Genomic DNA, 18014 nt, shown 5'->3' on the forward strand with positions numbered 1-18014 from the left:
ATAGACCCCTTTCACTGACGTCACCCGAAACCAGAAGTAAACAGACCCTGCGCCATTTTGGAAGACCAACAAACTCGTGATAAGGGCATAATAACGGCAGCGGTATGTGAACCCACGAGAATAAAGTGGAGTGGCAAACGATTTAAACAAATCTGAGCTGTTTTATTTATGATTTATTGGCCCAACAGTAGACTTGAAAGAAACCTGTGTGAGACTTGGCAAAAAACTGTGGATATAATGGATAAGTCTGTGCATGATCTGCGGACACTGAGGTAAGCAAACGCAAGAAATTCAGATTTAAAACATGCTAAAGTGGCCCCAAGTTGATAACTGTATGAGGAGCAAGCCTCCCAGACTTCTACAATTTAATAATAATAATAATTTAGGATGGTTTGGGGCTTGTTCGCTGCTGCCAGGTTGGTTGTTGAGTAGCCTGACTTTTTTTTTTTTTTCTTGCGTGTGGTATCATTGTTGACGCGAGGTTGTTTTTTGAACATTCCAATGCGGACACGATTTCCCCTGATGAGTTATGACTTCAGACGCGATGCGTGTGTGGAGTCCGCGTGATATGTGCGTAAGATAGGCTTTTCATGTGTTTGGAGATCCGCGCTCCGAGACAAGCGCAAGCACACACACCCCCAAGGGAAAAAAAAGGGGCCCCCCGAAAATATCGGCATAGTTCGAACACTGAGTGTAGGCACTGGGTGTAAACAACAAATAGTTTACAATGTCTGGGTAGCAAACAGATGGCAGAATTGGTGTCCGGTCCTCCTTAGGTTTCCATTCTCCCTTGCCGCGAGTCTTATCACATGGGTCAAACCCATCAATCACAGCCAGTTTCTCCACATACCGTGCCCTTTCTGCAGCTGGTAATGTACTCACATAACCCGAATTATCAGCCATCGTGTCACTTTACTCTCACTCGTACTTTGTTTTATATTGTGAGTGCATGTACTTGGTCTTCCAATATGGCGCCTAACAAAATCTCGCGGCGCGGTGACGTCATGTGAAAGGGGTCTATAGAAATGGAGATTGGCGATGTCCAATATGCCTCAAGGGCCTGGTTAGTACTGGGACAGGAGACTGCCTGGGAAGATCACATCCTGGCACGGGAGGGACTTCATAGTGCAGATTGTTTTACCCTGAACACAAAGCAGTGTACATTTTGGTTTGGTTATAAATGTCCGAGTTACTTTGAGCAGAAGCACTAATATGTATTTTCTGATTTCGTTTACAGGAGCAAGAGGTCAACAGGATGAGAGCACTCTTAACAAAGCACTCCATCGAGTACTGATGATCATAACTCGCCATTACTGGCCGTACAAAAAAAATACTCGCGATAAGCACACAATGAAGGGAAATATACTAAGCTAACAATCGAGAGGTCAGAATCAAACGTGATAAATTTTAGTTATACCAGTAATCTGGTCTGCTGCAGCTTTCTGAAGAACAAGGCCATGAAGGAGTGTTCTGAAAATAAATCATTTTATTCTGTCCACATTCACTGGATATGAGCAATCGCGCACTTGGATTGGCTACTCTACTACTAGGCTATCAGCTCATATACCAGGAGTAGAGAAAAATAAAATAGCGGCGCGTCTTGCTGAACCAACCGAGGATGAAACAGAAACTACTCGAAAACAAAACCGTAAAAAAATGGAATAAAAGTATTTAAGTGTAAGAACTTTTTAATTATTTTTCAAGAATTATTATTATTATAGCATTTTTCACAAATTGCTACTGTCATTTCGCTGGATTGTTTACATTCTGAGCAGAAGTGATTTTTTTGGACGTTTTGTATAAAAGTTTTAAATTTTATTAAATTTGCAAAAAAAAAAAGCTCAGTTTCTGAAAATCCAGTCAATGTGGCTAGAATAAAACAATTATTCCACTCGATCTCGTCATACGTGGTTTACAGGTGATCAGCTCATGTACGACTCGATTTTATGGAATAACTTAAATATCTTAACTGTTACTCAAGGTTTGCAATAAGATTACAGACGCAACTAAAACCCGTCACTTGGAATTTCTGATCTCTGACTAGAATTCCTACATGGAGAAGTCAGGACTGTCCCTTTTAATCCCTGTAGCCCCTCAAGTTATGCTGCATATACTAGGATTTGCTTTCGATCAATCAACATATTAGCTTGTTAAATCTATTATAAAACCGTTCGCTGTATACAGCTGAGGAGGTAAATGGACATCAGTCATCACAGTTAGCTAGCTGGATTTTTGCTTACATAAGACAACCGTGAAGGCATCCATGTTTGTTAACCCACTGTACAGCGAGTTTATTTGAAAAATTACGCAATTCTGAGTTTCCACCTCTGAATTTAGTCGAATGCAGAATCTGCATCAGTTCTGGCCACCATTTTTATTTATTTTTTTTCTTTCAAGACTTCATAATTCACTTTCATCAAGTGAACAGATTTATGAGACTGCCTTCCCAAGCTGTACTCGTACTGCCTTCTGAACAAGACACAGACTTTATTTCAGGAATCAGGAGTCCAACATCATGCCTATCTACGAAGCCTTCTCCCACAGGTAGTCAATAGTCTGCATTATGTAACGTTGGGAATATTTGAGAAGGGAAATCAACTGTGAGCTTGTTCTTTATATTTTCTTTAAAAAAAAAAAAAAAGTTTATAACCCAACTTGAATTCAATTATTTTCTTATTCAAAGTCTATGCAAAATTACAGTATGTATACTAATATATTTCTAAGACTGAAACTGTTAAGCTTCTGTTCAGCCTGCTGCGAGATAATGTACTCAACTGAATATTTTCTAAAAGAATCAAACGTTTATTTTATAATTGAAAATATTATGTATTATAAAATGTGAATCTGAGTGCAGTACACAGTACTGTGCAAAAGTTTTAGGCCCCTTGGTTTCCCCCCCATACGAACTTAGAAATCTATAACAATTTTATGACTTCAACATTATCGAGTCAGTACAAAAACATTTTAGAGTCCAAACATTTGTTTTCCAGCACAAAATTAAATGTTACAGGGGGGTAAAAAAAAAAAAAAAAAAAAAATTGTATCTGAGTAGCGTATTCCATAAGAGAGCACTTTTCAGATAATAATAATGAAAGCTACTGGGTTTTGGTGCAAAATTAAGAAGCAAGTATGACCGTCAAAGTGTCCAGAAGAACTGTGGCTGGTTCTGTAAGATGCTCAGTAAAACCTACAGCTCGTTTCCTTATAAAACTGCACTCGCTGTACTGGAAATTATTATTATTTAAAGCAAAGGGTCATCGCACACCAAATATTGACTTTGTTTCATTTATTATGACTTACTGCTTATATATATAAAAAATTATTATTTTTTTTTAAATGTTGAAACATTTCATTTAATTATTTTTAAGCCATTTTTGGTTGACAGCATTTCTTTACACGTGCGTAAGACTTTTGCATAGAACTGTGTACCATATATAGTTCGTACAGAATAATTACTATTTACAGTATTGCCATTGTTGTGGAGAGGGGAATGAGGGCACAATAAAGAATAAATATTAAAAAAAAAAAAGTCTAAAATGCCTCATTTATATATAAATGGTTTTAGATAGATGTCAAAGATCTCTATAAATACATACATTTTATACTGTCTGTCCTGATCAATAATACACTACCACAGCTGCCATTAATGCCAGAGAAAATAACAATGTGGGTTGATAATTTTTTAAATAATATAAATACAAATTTCCTTTTTTACGCCTCCTTTGCTCAAGCAAAAGTAGTCCTCCACAATTTAAATGTTGTGCTATTTTTTCAAACTGGAAAACTTCAAAAACATTGACAATGACAGTCAATTAAGTGTTGCTTGCTCCAATCCAACAAATGCTTGTACAGTGAGTGTACAGTAATATAAACATAAAATCAGAATTTTACAAATTGCAAATCCATAGTCCATGTTCCCTTTGTACAATTTTCACGTTATCACAAAATAGTACTTCTTTTGCCATTTTTGCAGCATTCATTTTAGAATTAAAACACACCAAATTACTCACTCACAACCCTTACAGTACTTTCACTGACGTCACAGATTTTTGTTTATTGCGTCCACCATATCGCCGGGCAAACAAAGAAACGGCCGCGACAGTTAATAATGACAATCGCGACGACTGCAGTCAGTACAATCTCTCCGAAATTATTAAATTTATATTTTATACCAGCAGGTCGTGTTGCATCCAAAAGCTGAAACATGCAGGCATCACAGATCCATATAATTTACCCACAAATGTTTTTATTTATTTATTCTGCCCACTGCTCGCTCACGCTCACTGTGTATGCATGCATGCGTTCACTGTGTCAGATGGTTTAAATGCAGAGCAGAAATTTCACTGTGCTTGAGTTTACATGCGACAAAAAAAGGCTGCTCCTTCCTACGGGATTTGGGACACTACGACATCCTGAACTATTTAGTATTTGGGGCTTCTAAATACACCGGAGGTGCTAAAGGCTTACAAAAGTACAGATGCTGACCAAGATTTCGAGGCAGGTTTCGTGCTGGAATGTTATGGGAAATTCCTGATGAAGAAAAATACCTTATGACAAAGATAAGCTCAAATGTGGACTTCAAATGTAGTAGTAATAAACAAGCCAGGGCCTAGATCTAGCATACTTTATGGTGTTTAGCTGAGTCTACATTATCAGGACATAACAAACGTGCTGCTCCGTCAAGCCAAGTATTAGGACTAATAAAATATATCGTGCTCAAAGCCCACATCCAGATCTACATTTTAACGTTGCACAGAGCTTTCACACTAACCTGATATAAAATGTTCTACACACACACAGGAATGGTAGTCTCCTGTTTAACTGCAGCCTGCCCTTTTTCTCATCTTTCTGGGTTCACCAGGAAGCGGTGAGGAGTTAAACCAGGCTCATCTCCACGTCTGTTATTACATCCAAAAGCACTACAGGTCTCTGGTATTGTTCTTTTAGATGGAACTTCTACAAGTTTGTCTGAAGATGTGTACTGAATTGGGCTTACAATCGCTCGTGTACACGTGCGCCGGTCATTGTCTCTCAAAAAGCTTGCCCGGCAATATGGCCGCGTAAACAAATCCACAGTTGTGATGATGTCACATGGAAGTCCTCAATAGTGTGATGATTTTGAAGGCGGGGCCAAGAGAGTCCAAATTTTCATGCTTTAGTTTAATTATGTTGTGTAAACCCCTAAAGTGAGAAAGTAAAACCTGAATGTATGAACAACAATCCACAACCATGAAATTAGAATTTAAAAAAATCTGTTACAATTTAGAGATTTATGAAATCAAACAAATTTGCAATTCACGGAACTCAAATTATGGCACTATATTTATTCCTGTGCGATTACATTAGACAGGAAATTACCTCCATGTGGAACACTTACTCATTTCCTTGTTTATACAAACGGGAAGAAAAAGTCAGAAGGTAGTTTGGCGTTGATGGTGGGTGGAGCTCTGAATCCTGGGCTGGCTGACAGTGACACGTCAATGAAACTTACAGAAATCATGACGGAGACGACACCACCACTGGTCAAGGGAGATGGCTGGTAAAAATAAACAATATTCATTATTAAAAACATGCTAATGTAGTACAAAGTGTTAAATTTCTTTGTGACACTAAAAAAAAATATGTCATTCAACACCATTACCCAAGGGTAAGATCATTAATTACACTTTAATTAGCGAGAACAACAGAGGTTATTATAGTAAACTTGTGACAAACAGTTTTCTGTTGCGTCACTCAGGAACCACAAAAAAGGGACATTTTTTGAAGACAACAATATCCAGATCAAGGACAGAGATGAAAAGACATTATGTGGGCCAGTTGTGGAACCATCAACCTGAAACAAGCCATTCTTGAACATGATAAATGCACCATCATCAACTTACAATAGCATCCTATCATCTTTACACACCAGTGCAAACACACATGACCAGTGACAGTCATGTGACCTTAAGAAGTTCATCAAAAACGCATGACATCACACCACAGATTTGAATAAAAGTTATTATTCTAGCCACATTCACTGGATATGAGCAATCGTGTGCTCCGATTGGCTACTCTACTACTAGGATATCAGCTCCTATACTGTGAGTAGAGAAAAACAAAATGGTGGCGCGTGTTGCTGAACCAACTGAGGACAGAATAAAAACTAAGTATTTAAAAGAAACAAAAGTAGCTAAAAGAATAGTTCTCCACCCCCAATATTTCCTGTTCCACATTCCAGCCCAGTCAGTGGCAGTAATGCACCTTTAAGTTGGTTTGCCAACCACCAAAAAAACCCTAAAGACGACGACGACCCCCAAAAGCACAAAAAAAAAGCAACAAAATGTGGTATTTGATGGTAAGAACATTATTTTTCACGAATTATCGCATTTTTCACAAATTGCTATCATTTCGCCAGTTTGTTTACATTCTAAGCGGAAATGATTTTGTCGGACGTTTTGTATAAAAGTTTTCATTTATCAAATTTGCAAAAAATAAAAATTTTCTGTTTCCTAAAATCCAGTGAATGTGGATAGAATAAAACAGTTATTCCATTCAATCTCGTCGTACATGGCTTATAGCCAACTGGGTGCTACGTGCTTCTTCGGCTATCAGCTCATGTACGACTCGATTTTGTGGAATAACTTAATTAGTTTTCTGTGGAACTGATGAAGAATTGATGAAGTCTTCAGGATAACAGCAGTGGCTTTAATTGACTCCTGTTAGACATTGAGAACCAAAAAAAAAAAAACCTGCTTATAATTACCAAGGTGCTGGTGTTGGTCTGAATTGTTTCCATAACTTTCACTATCTGGGCTTGGGGGTTCACCAAGGTACCATACTTGGTCCATCTTACTTCAAGATGATAGGACACTGGAATGCTGCATCCCTGCGTGCTCTGGAAAGATGTTTTGAATAAATGTACTGTGTATTAAAAAAAAAGGAAATAAACAGTTTTCTTCCATAACATGATATTTCTAAGTAAAACAGGCCACTTGGTTGTCATTTATCACTGGAGGAACAAAAACAGGGGAAAAAGGTAAACGAAGGAAAAAAGAAAAGAAATTATTTGGTTAATATTATTTTGTTCCACACAAAGTGTCTTTCGCAGTAAATTGTGCACAGTAAAGGTCGTCTTAAAACCGCTTTGAACAAGTCCTAACAAAGTGTCAGACTTAATCAACACCTCAGTTCTCAAAGCAGAAAGGAGTAAAACCAGTTTAAAGCTGAACTTGAACCCAAAGCATATAATGGATGGTAGACGTTAAGACCAGTCATAATGATACTGTAAAGCGAGACGGATTCAAAACAGTAATTATGAAGCAACTCAACCCTGATTGCTTCACTGTGACTCTTGGGAAACGTGTCTCTACAAAGGATTTCTCTCGAACAGACGTTATAGTGTGAGAAGTGATTTTTAAAGTATCTGCTTCATATTGTGCGATTTCACAGACGTGTATAAATTGGAATTCCTGTCCTTGATCCACTAATGTTAGTGTTTTTGATAGAGCTGCTGCATGGATGTTTTTTTCTTCTTCTTATCTCATGTTCATCCACTCCAACTCCAGCCTTTTGCAGAAAGCATGCTTGGACCCTGCAAATTGCTGCTCTATATATTCTTTAATAAATGTATTAGGTTGATCAGATTCTTCAAAATATGGGAGTACCAGTTCAGGGAAATGACCAAGGATGCACAACATGAATGCACTTCTGGTAAAGTTTTATTTCCCTTTGTGCTGAGTTCATCTAGATAAATTCCAACCCTGCCAATTCACACGGCATGGAAGCATGATCCAATATGAAACAAGATGCTGGTTTTCTTTTTGAAAAATTATGAATGCAGAGATGCCAACCTTTTGTGAAATCAATGTGTAGTGGCACATGCATACGAGCGGAGCGGCCATAGGGCGCGGAGCGAGTCCAATCCAGCTGGGGGTTCGGAAATTTTGGAAATTGGTGCTTTTTTAGGGCCATTCTGTGTGAATACAGGTGACTAAAATGAACTGGGACATGTTGGTTTTGGGGGGAGAAAATTGTTGATTTTTTTTTTTTCAATTATCTGAAAAATAAAACCAAACCACAATCACTCATGATTTTCTCATGAGTGATACTCATAACTCACCACATTCACACAAAGTAAAGACTTCTCTGGTAATTTGTATACAATCAACTTTCAAACAGTGAATATTATTTTCTTAACTTTACTACACAAATGCAGATTACATGCCATCAATATTTATAGATAACATACTGGAGCACAGGCGGCACGGTGGTGTAGTGGTTAGCGCTGTCGCCTCACAGCAAGAAGGTCCGGGTTCGAGCCCCGTGGCCGGCGAGGGCCTTTCTGTGCGGAGTTTGCATGTTCTCCCCGTGTCCGCGTGGGTTTCCTCCGGGTGCTCCGGTTTCCCCCACAGTCCAAAGACATGCAGGTTAGGTTAACTGGTGACTCTAAATTGAGCGTAGGTGTGAATGTGAGTGTGAATGGTTGTCTGTGTCTATGTGTCAGCCCTGTGATGACCTGGCGACTTGTCCAGGGTGTACCCCGCCTTTCGCCCGTAGTCAGCTGGGATAGGCTCCAGCTTGCCTGCGACCCTGTAGAACAGGATAAAGCGGCTACAGATAATGAGATGAGATGAGATACTGGAACACTCAATTCGCAAATACTCAAATAGTTGTACTGGAACATGTATTTCCTTTTTATTCCCATGATTAATGTCAAGTCACTTTGATTACTTTTAATTTTTATCAACTTCCTTTCACTTTTAATCTCATCAATATCAAGTCAGATTACTTATTCAGTTCTGATTGATTTACTTCAGAAGATGACTGTTTCAGTTCCAACAGTGTTTCGTTTCTTTTTGCGAATATATCGTGAAATGTTCATTGCATATTCGGAACATGGTGTTTTGGGTGGATGACAACCCTGATTTCATGTTTTGAGTGACAGTTTGTGAGGTTACAACACCCCGACAGCCCCTCAATACCTAGTGACATGGGCTGCTCGACATTCCATCGCGGCATCAATAATTAATTCGCGCATGCGCAGAACGCTTGTCAACAAAGATGGCGGCGCCCATCGAAGCAAACTTTGACCATAAATACAGTCAAAATATTGAATTATCAAGCGATAATTGGCCTCAAATGTACCGAACACCGGCAAAATATCATGAACCCTTATAGATTCACGCGTTTCGAACCGCATCCATGCTAAAATCGTATGAATCCCATATAAACTGAATAGACGGTCGTAGCCTCGTAGTGCTACTGTCAAAAACGTAGTGACTACGCACGAATTGTAGTGATTGGCATCTCTGTGAATGTTCATCCATCTTGCCTACCCACATAAACAAACATCCTGCGACTTTTTTTGTTGGTCTTGCAAGATCCCGTCCCATTGCACACCTCAATTACAAGCACGGAGAAGGAAAAATGGAAATGTGAACAAATGGAAATATTCCTAATTAAACTGACAACCATCAGTGACGAGCATTCACATTTACAGCATTTAGCAGATGATTTTATCCACAGCAACTAAAGCCAGCCTTCCACCGAATGACTTTTCAAATGATTTCCATGTCGCAGACAAATTTCCAATGTTGGAGTAGAAGAAGAAACCTTTGTCACATGCACACTTCAAGCACAGTGAAATTCATCCTCTGCATTTAACCCATCTGAAGCAGACACCCACTCACCCAGAGCAGTGGGCAGCCACACTAGAGCGCCCGGGAGCAGTCAGGGGTTAGGTACTTTGCTCAAGGGCACTTCAACCCAAGGCCGCCCCATGTTAACCAGTCTTTGGGCTGCGGGGGAAACCCACGCAGACACGGGGAGAACACGCAAACTTCACACAGAAAGGCCCTCGCCGGCTGCTGGGTTTGAACCCAGAACCTTCTTGCTGTGAGGCGACCGTGCTAACCACTACACCACCGTGCCGCCCCATCATGAGTAAAATCATGAGTGTTGCTAGCATTGAGGTGCGCTCCCATCATCTCGATCGTTTTAGAGTAAGGTGGTCAGGATCGCTGTCTTAAGTCAGTCTTAAGACAGCTCACCTTAGCTCAACCTGGCCATAAGGCTGACGAGCTGTTGCCATGGCGTGGCGTCCGTCTGTCGTCCACAATTCAGTTAAATCGTATCTCCTCCGTCAGTTCTCCACAGATTTCTGTTCCAATTGTTTTGTTTGAAAGAACATCACTCCACACAAAACTCAGTTGTTGTTTTGTCAATTTTTTTTATAAGGAGTTAGTAATTAGGTCAAATTAACACATTTTCCAGGCTTCTCGCTAGAACTTGCATCTCCTCTCTGATTTCTCATCTGATTCCAGTTCTGATCGATGTTTTGGGTCGATCTTCCCTTAGGGAACAAAATTTAGTCCTTTGTTGATTTTCCTGATGTGAACAATTTGTCGTAGAGGTTGGTCCTCTCTCACAGTGTCACATTTCAGTTCTGGTTGATGTTTTGATAGCAGGCCAGATAAGCTACTACGTCCTTGACGTTCTGGTTCTAGCCTTTATGTTCCAATAAAATAAAACGTATTTAATGGTATCTTTAGTCTTGGCTCATATATGTAGGGACCCTGCAAGATCCCCAGTGTTTACAAAATCATCGATAATCACTTGAAGTCATTTGGTGGACGGCCGGCATAACTGTGTGACTAATGACACATCATCTTTAGATGTGAGAGGGTGTCTGATTTTTAGTCTTTTAAGAGCCTTTTCAGTTCTTCTAGACTATGGTTATCATTACAGAAGTGTGTTAAAAATCTATTTAAAAACTTCTCCAAACAGGTCAGTATACTGTATAAGGGATATTATAATGCTGAAACCCTGTTACACAGACGTTAGCGTGCGAGTTAGTACAGCATGTAAGGATTTACCGTTGGTGTGGTTTGGTTCTCTATAGGAACCCAGTCCATGGGGTTCTGAGGAAGAGAATTTCCAAAAGATGCCACAGAGTCTGGAAAAGTCTGGCCTTTCAGTCTCGCTAAAATGACTTCAGAGAGTAACGAACAGTTCGCACTGTCCTCAAGCCTAAAATTTAACGACAATAAAGAATATATTTATGATTATAAATGAATATGTAGTATTTGTAAATACAACCCCGATTCCAAAAAAGTTGGGACAAAGTACAAATTGTAAATAAAAACGGAATGCAATAATTTACAAATCTCAAAAACTGATATTGTATTCACAATAGAACATAGACAACATATCAAAATGTCGAAAGTGAGACATTTTGAAATTTCATGCCAAATATTGGCTCATTTGAAATTTCATGACAGCAACGCATCTCAAAAAAGTTGGGACAGGGGCAATAAGAGGTTGGAAAAGTTAAAGGTACAAAAAAGGAACAGCTGGAGGACCAAATTGCAACTCATTAGGTCAATTGGCAATAGGTCATTAACATGACTGGGTATAAAAAGAGCATCTTGGCGTGGCAGCGGCTCTCAGAAGTAAAGATGGGAAGAGGATCACCAATCCCCCTAATTCTGCACCGACAAATAGTGGAGCAATATCAGAAAGGAGTTCGACAGTGTAAAATTGCAAAGAGTTTGAACATATCATCATCTACAGTGCATAATATCATCAAAAGATTCAGAGAATCTGGAAGAATCTCTGTGCGTAAGGGTCAAGGCCGGAAAACCATACTGGGTGCCCGTGATCTTCGGGCCCTTAGACGGCACTGCATCACATACAGGCATGCTTCTGTATTGGAAATCACAAAATGGGCTCAGGAATATTTCCAGAGAACATTATCTATGAACACAATTCACCGTGCCATCCGCCGTTGCCAGCTAAAACTCTATAGTTCAAAGAAGAAGCCGTATCTAAACATGATCCAGAAGCGCAGACGTCTTCTCTGGGCCAAGGCTCATTTAAAATGGACTGTGGCAAAGTGGAAAACTGTTCTGTGGTCAGACGAATCAAAATGTAAAGTTCTTTATGGAAATCAGGGACACCGTGTCATTCGGACTAAAGAGGAGAAGGACGACCCAAGTTGTTATCAGCGGCGCTCAGTTCAGAAGCCTGCATCTCTGATGGTATGGGGTTGCATTAGTACGTGTGGCATGGGCAGCTTACACATCTGGAAAGACACCATCAGTGCTGAAAGGTATATCCAGGTTCTAGAGCAACATATGCTCCCATCCAGACGACGTCTCTTTCAGGGAAGACCTTGCATTTTCCAACATGACAATGCCAAACCACATACTGCATCAATTACAGCATCATGGCTGTGTAGAAGAAGGGTCCGGGTACTGAACTGGCCAGCCTGCAGTCCAGATCTTTCACCCATAGAAAACATTTGGCGCATCATAAAATGGAAGATACGACAAAAAAGACCTAAGACAGTTGAGCAACGAGAATCCTACATTAGACAAGAATGGGTTAACATTCCTATCCCTAAACTTGAGCAACTTGTCTCCTCAGTCCCCAGACGTTTACAGACTGTTGTAAAGAGAAAAGGGGATGTCTCACAGTGGGAAACATGGCCTTGTCCCAACTTTTTTGAGATGTGTTGTTGTCATGAAATTTAAAATCACCTAATTTTTCTCTTTAAATGATACATTTTCTCAGTTTACACATTTGATATGTCATCTATGTTCTATTCTGAATAAAATATGGAATTTTGAAACTTCCACATCATTGCATTCTGTTTTTATTTACAATCTGTACTTTGTCCCAACTTTTTTGGAATCGGGGTTGTAAATATTCAGTACCAAGTCTTGGAAAAGTATTCATCCCCCTTGGTGTTTGTCCTGTTTTGTCGCATTACAAGCTGGAATTAAAATGGATTTTTGGAGAGTTAGCACCCTTTGATTTACACAACATGCCTACCACTTTAAAGGTGCAATTTTTTTTTTTTTTTTAAATTGTGACACAAATAATAATTTAGATGAAAAAAACAGAAATCTGGAGTGTGCATAGGTATTCACCCCCTTTCGTATGAAACCCCCAAAGAGCTGGTCCACTTCATAAGTCACATAATTAATTGATTAAGATCCACTTGTGTGCAATTAAAGTGTCACATGATCTGTCACATGATGTCTGTATCAATCAACCTGTTCTGGAAGGACCCTGACTCTGCAACACTGCTGTCTAAGTGTTTAAATCTTGTACCTAAATGTGCATCCTGACACCACATCCATCCCGAACAGTACAGGGGAGCGCTGGGTCGGGCCGAACAGACAGTCCTGCTCTGCAGAACTCTTTAATACAGTGAGAGATCCATCTGGATCTGAGCTTCGGAGAATTCCTGTACAAAACGTGTTAAGGAATGAATAACAGATCAATAAACTAGAGGCTCGCCCCAGTTAAAATATCTGCAGCATTAAACAATATGTTAACCGATATTTCCAATTATTTTTTTCGCGGTCCGGTTTCCATCAAATCCTGCGCTCTGATTGGCTGGCGAGCGGGTCCGTATCCTACAATACGGACCCCAGTTACGGACCTCTGACGACTCGCTCGTTCACAACAACAACAAACATAGCAGCATTTTTTTGTCAACATTTATCTTTTTTTAATAAGGTTTATTTATAAAATTATCAAAAATCTTATAAATTTTTGCCAGCATTTCTCAGGAGAATAGCATTAATTTTACAGCATGGATAGTGATAACGACAGTGTTCACAGCGAAAGCGAGTTTTACTACCCTGAGGAAGAAGAAATAAAAGAAAACATTTCAGGAGAAAGCTAAAAACCTGTAACTGTTGCTAACGCCGAGCAAAAACATGGCTGAATCCTGAATGACTCAATTTTGTATAAATAGGGGACTACATAGGCGGCAAAATGTAGGTTTTTCCCTGCCATGGAAGTGCACTTGTATACCGAGGAGGAAGCCATTTGCATTACAGCTGTGAATGAGGATTCAAAATGGCGGCTCGGCTTGGTTTTCCCTTTCGGGCGCTCTCGTTTTCTGTTAGAATTTGGTAAAGAAAAAAATAAATATATTATTTACCAGCTTAAGGTCGGTCCGTATGGTGAAATACCGTGACCTCGGCCTTGAATACTGACCTCGGCCCAGAGGGCCTCGCTCAGTACTTTCAAGACCTCGGTCACGGTATTTCACGATACGGACCTCCCAGCTGGTAAATAACATATATATATTTTACGTCTGCTACAAGATTATGACAATTATTAAAAAAAACATGATTTGATGAATTAATTACTGAAGCCTACTGTAAGCACAGCCCAATAATTGTTCATTTAATGTCGTTCTCTTTGAAAATAGGAAGCTGATATTGTGATCGATACATTTGGACTGAATATACAGTTATCATACCATGAACATCAACAAAGTATGCAAAAAAACTGCCCTGGTCTATAAAGGAAAAAAAAATTATATACTGTAATGCACCATTTATTTATCCTGCTTACTAAAGCTCACTCTGCACTGCATCATGTGTTTTCTGGCTCCAACACCTGATTTTAAAATCATGAACGTATGCTTATGTTATAATGACTAACAGGAAAATTAATCCTAATTATTTTTTATCAATTTTATTGGATATCATGCACAGCATATCGGATATCAGAGCTTGTACCAAATGTCAAAGACTGAAATTGGATTTTGAAAACAAATTTATTTTTGGAACTAGAAATGTTTGCATATAAAGGGACTTGACTGTTTTTTTTCTTCCCTTTGTAGGATTGATTTTATATTTACAACACGAGTGATTTTTGTGTGAAAAAATTTAACTGAAGTTTTTAAAGCTTAGTAGTTTTTAGAGAGAATAATATCAGATGAGTGTGTGTATTGCCTGACACTCAAGTGTTCAGTATTGGTATCGTAGAAAAAAAATCTCTAATTAAAACACATTTAAATTTTCTGGCATTAGATGAAGGGTTTGATCAAGGAAAGATGGAAGACATATTATGAGAATCTGCTTAATGAGGAGAATCCTAGGACGGTTTTTGGGGACGGAGTCCCCAATCAGGGTTTGACCACAGATATAAAGTAGGGATGAAGTGGAGAAGGCATTAAAAAAGATGAAAAATGGAAAAGCAAGTGGGCCAGATGGTTTTCCAGCGGAAGTATGAAAGAGCATGGGGGAAAAGGGAGTGGATAGGCTGTGGGACCTGATGCGAAAGATCTATCAGGAAGAGAAAATGCCAAATGAATGGAGAGATAGTGTTATAGTACCGATCTATAAGGAGAAGGTAGACATCCAAGACTGTGGCAGTTACAGAGGTATAAAATTGATGTCGCATACAATGAAGATCTGGGAAAGATTAATAGAGAAAAGGCTTAGGATAAAAACATCAGTAGGCGATGAACAGTTTGGTTTTATGCCAGGTAGGAGAACCATGGATGCAGTTTTCACACTGAGGTAGCTAATGGAAAAACATTGGGAAAGGAGAAAGGGCTTGCACCTGGCATTCACTGACCTAGAAAAGGCACATGATAAAGTTTCTCGACAAAAATTATGGAGGTGCATGAGGATTAAAGGTGGGCCAGAAAAGTATGTGCGCTTAGTACAAGATATGCACTTGGGCGCTAGAACTCAGGGAAGGAGCCGTGTGGGCCTGACTGGATGGACGACTGTTTGAGTGGGCCTGCATCAGGGGTCTTCTCTAAGCCCCTACCGTTTCGACTTAATAATGGAAGTCATCTCCAAGGGAATGAGGGACCCATCTCCCTGGTGCATGCTGTTTGCTGATGATATTGTGATATGCTGCACAAACAGATTGGAAGTCGGAGCTTTGGAGGAGGGCTTTAGAAGAGAGAGGGTTAAAGATCAATAGGAAGAAAACCGAATACCTGAGTTTCTGTGATAGAAGTGAGGGTGAGGTTTAGCCTGGCTAACGCGACTTCAAAGCTCTACGAGCTATTGGTCTGGCCAAGATATTCAGCCCAACCGTTTCCCAGAGCCCGTGGTTGACCCGCCTCCCTGAAATGCCTCAGTTTGCTACTGGTCGAAGCCAGAAAAGGCTGTGACGAAGCTTAAACCAATCACATCACTCTTTCCTCTGACGTATGTGACGCGACGATAGGATTCTCGCTGAGCCCCACTGATTTGGCTACCAGCGGGGCTAACTGGTAGATTAAACTCTTACCGAAGCCGGTCGGGAGCAAGGCGAAAACGTCCTTCCTTTCAATAAATACCTCCAGGGCTGCTCTTTGCTCCGTTTTCAATGAGAACTTCCCGTTGAATGCTTTCAATACAGCATGATTCTGTAAACAATCTGTGGCTTCCGGTCGCAGTTCTACTACGTCAGTGCCTTGAACACACCCAGGGCCATTGGAGATGCTCAAAGTTGATTGGCTCCCGATTTTTCCGGAGCTTGGAAGAGCTGTAGATAGCTTGCCTGGCCAGACTAAGCTCGCAACAGGCCCTCGTGTTGCGTCACGCTTAGGATGGGCAGGCCCAGGCTAGGTGAGGTTAGTATGCAAGGGGAGTCCTTGAAAAGAGTGGAGAGCTTTAAATACCTGGGATCCACCGTGGCAAGTGATGGAGATTTAGACGCCAAAATAACACACCGAATCCAGGCAGGTTGGAGGAATTGGAAAAAGACATCAGGAGTATTATGCGACAGAAAAATAAATATACGGACCAAGGGCAAGGTTTATAAGACAGTAGTAAGACCAGCACTGCTATACGGAGCAGAAATATGGGCTACAAAGAAGACGCAAGAGAAAAGATTGGATGTGGCCGAGATGAGAATGTTAAGATGGGCGCATGGAGTAACGAAGATGGATAACATCAGGAATGAAAGAATACGAGGAACTATTAAGGTGACGGAAGCTTCCAAGAAAGTGCAAGAGACTCCAGTGGTATGGTCATGTAATGAGAAGGGAAGAGGAGCACGTTGGAAGGAGGGTGATGGAAGACAAAATTGTGGCAGACCGAAAAGAAGATGGATGGACAGTGTGAGGGAAGATCTAAGAAGAAAAGGACTCACAGGGGAAGAAGTGCAGCATAGGAGCGAGTGGAGGAGACTTGTCAGAAACACTGACCCCATGCAGAAGTGGGAAAAGGTGGAGAGAAAGAAGAAGAAGGGTTTGATCATAAGCTGAAAATCTGAGTGAGGTGTATTAAAGCCAGAACCATTGAAGTGTTCAGTGCAGATGGAGTAAAGCAGGTAGTTTAGTATATATACATATTGATTTTAAATTTTTGCACCATTTAAATCCAAATATGATCAGAGGAGTGTGTGAGGGAAAGGAAAGGATATTCTGCAGTTCTCCATCCAGCCACAAGGGGCAGCCCAACCACATAACCAGGATTTCCACTGGAGCGAAGTGTAGCATCACTTCTGGACTCCTAGAACATTGAGTTTACAGAGTTGCACTAAAAACATGTATATTTTAAAATCATATACATGTACTGAATACTTACTAATATAATAAGATGTTAATTTAACTACAAAACATTCACAAATCCATTCAACAAGCACCTGAACAAACGTTATGTGGAATTCCTGCTGGATCGGCAGCGTTTTTTCATCTACAGCACCCAGAACGAAAGACGCCTTCACGGTCACAATCTGCCCAGCGTCATCAAACCTGACCGTGTATTTAACCTGAAACAGATTTCAGAAAACAGATTTTCAGACAACATGTACTGCAAGTCTTTACGAGATTGTTCCAATTTGACTCTAATGTTCTTTTTGATGAAGCAGATTTGGTTATAAATGTAGACGTGCAGTCGGTGGGGTGTCTTTCAGTGGCGCTGGTGTCAATCTAATTTTCTCCTTTTTTTAAACTTTTGGCAGGTAAAACAGACTTTACATACTTTAATGATACAATAACTGAAATATATTCAGGTCCAGAAAGTGTGCTTTTTTTTTTTTTTTTAGAACTACAGTACCAGTCAAAAGTTTGTACACCCCTACACATTTCATAGGCTTTTCTGTATTTTGTATTTTCTACATTGTAGAACAACACTGAAGACATCAAAACTATGAAATAAGTTAAGGAACATACATATGTTATTTACCAGCTGGGAGGTCTGTATCATGAAAGACCGTGACCAAGGTCTTGAAAGTACTGAGCGAGGCCCTCTGGGCCGAGGTCAGTATTCAAGGCCGAG

At 40.0% G+C, this 18014-nt stretch overlaps 2 protein-coding genes across 4 annotated transcripts in view; one reads left to right on the forward strand and one right to left on the reverse strand.

Moving 5' to 3' along the window:
- Nucleotides 1-6928, forward strand: part of hvcn1 (hydrogen voltage-gated channel 1) — a 32208-nt gene extending 25280 nt beyond the window's left edge. For both annotated transcript variants that reach the window (XM_060908917.1, XM_060908918.1), the window contains exon 6: nucleotides 1238-6928. In XM_060908917.1, coding sequence (XP_060764900.1) covers nucleotides 1238-1294 — 57 coding nt within the window. In that variant the 3' untranslated portion in view covers nucleotides 1295-6928. The remainder of the gene's footprint in view (nucleotides 1-1237) is intronic.
- The window catches only part of tctn1 (tectonic family member 1), a 44821-nt gene that overhangs the window by 6292 nt on the left and 20515 nt on the right, over nucleotides 1-18014 (reverse strand). The window contains exons 9-15 of one of the 2 annotated variants that reach the window (XM_060908911.1): nucleotides 17380-17505; nucleotides 17157-17246; nucleotides 13099-13235; nucleotides 10857-11010; nucleotides 6746-6877; nucleotides 5378-5536; nucleotides 1744-5181 (exon numbers count right to left, since the gene is read on the reverse strand). In XM_060908911.1, coding sequence (XP_060764894.1) covers nucleotides 5390-5536; nucleotides 6746-6877; nucleotides 10857-11010; nucleotides 13099-13235; nucleotides 17157-17246; nucleotides 17380-17505 — 786 coding nt within the window. In that variant the 3' untranslated portion in view covers nucleotides 1744-5181; nucleotides 5378-5389. Of the gene's footprint in view, nucleotides 1-1743; nucleotides 5182-5377; nucleotides 5537-6745; nucleotides 6878-10856; nucleotides 11011-13098; nucleotides 13236-17156; nucleotides 17247-17379; nucleotides 17506-18014 lie in introns of those variants that run through there. The other variant, XM_060908910.1, reaches the window with a different exon arrangement.

The sequence above is a fragment of the Neoarius graeffei genome, chromosome 25, assembly GCF_027579695.1.
Source record: "Neoarius graeffei isolate fNeoGra1 chromosome 25, fNeoGra1.pri, whole genome shotgun sequence".
NCBI classification, from domain to species: Eukaryota; Metazoa; Chordata; class Actinopteri; order Siluriformes; family Ariidae; genus Neoarius; species Neoarius graeffei.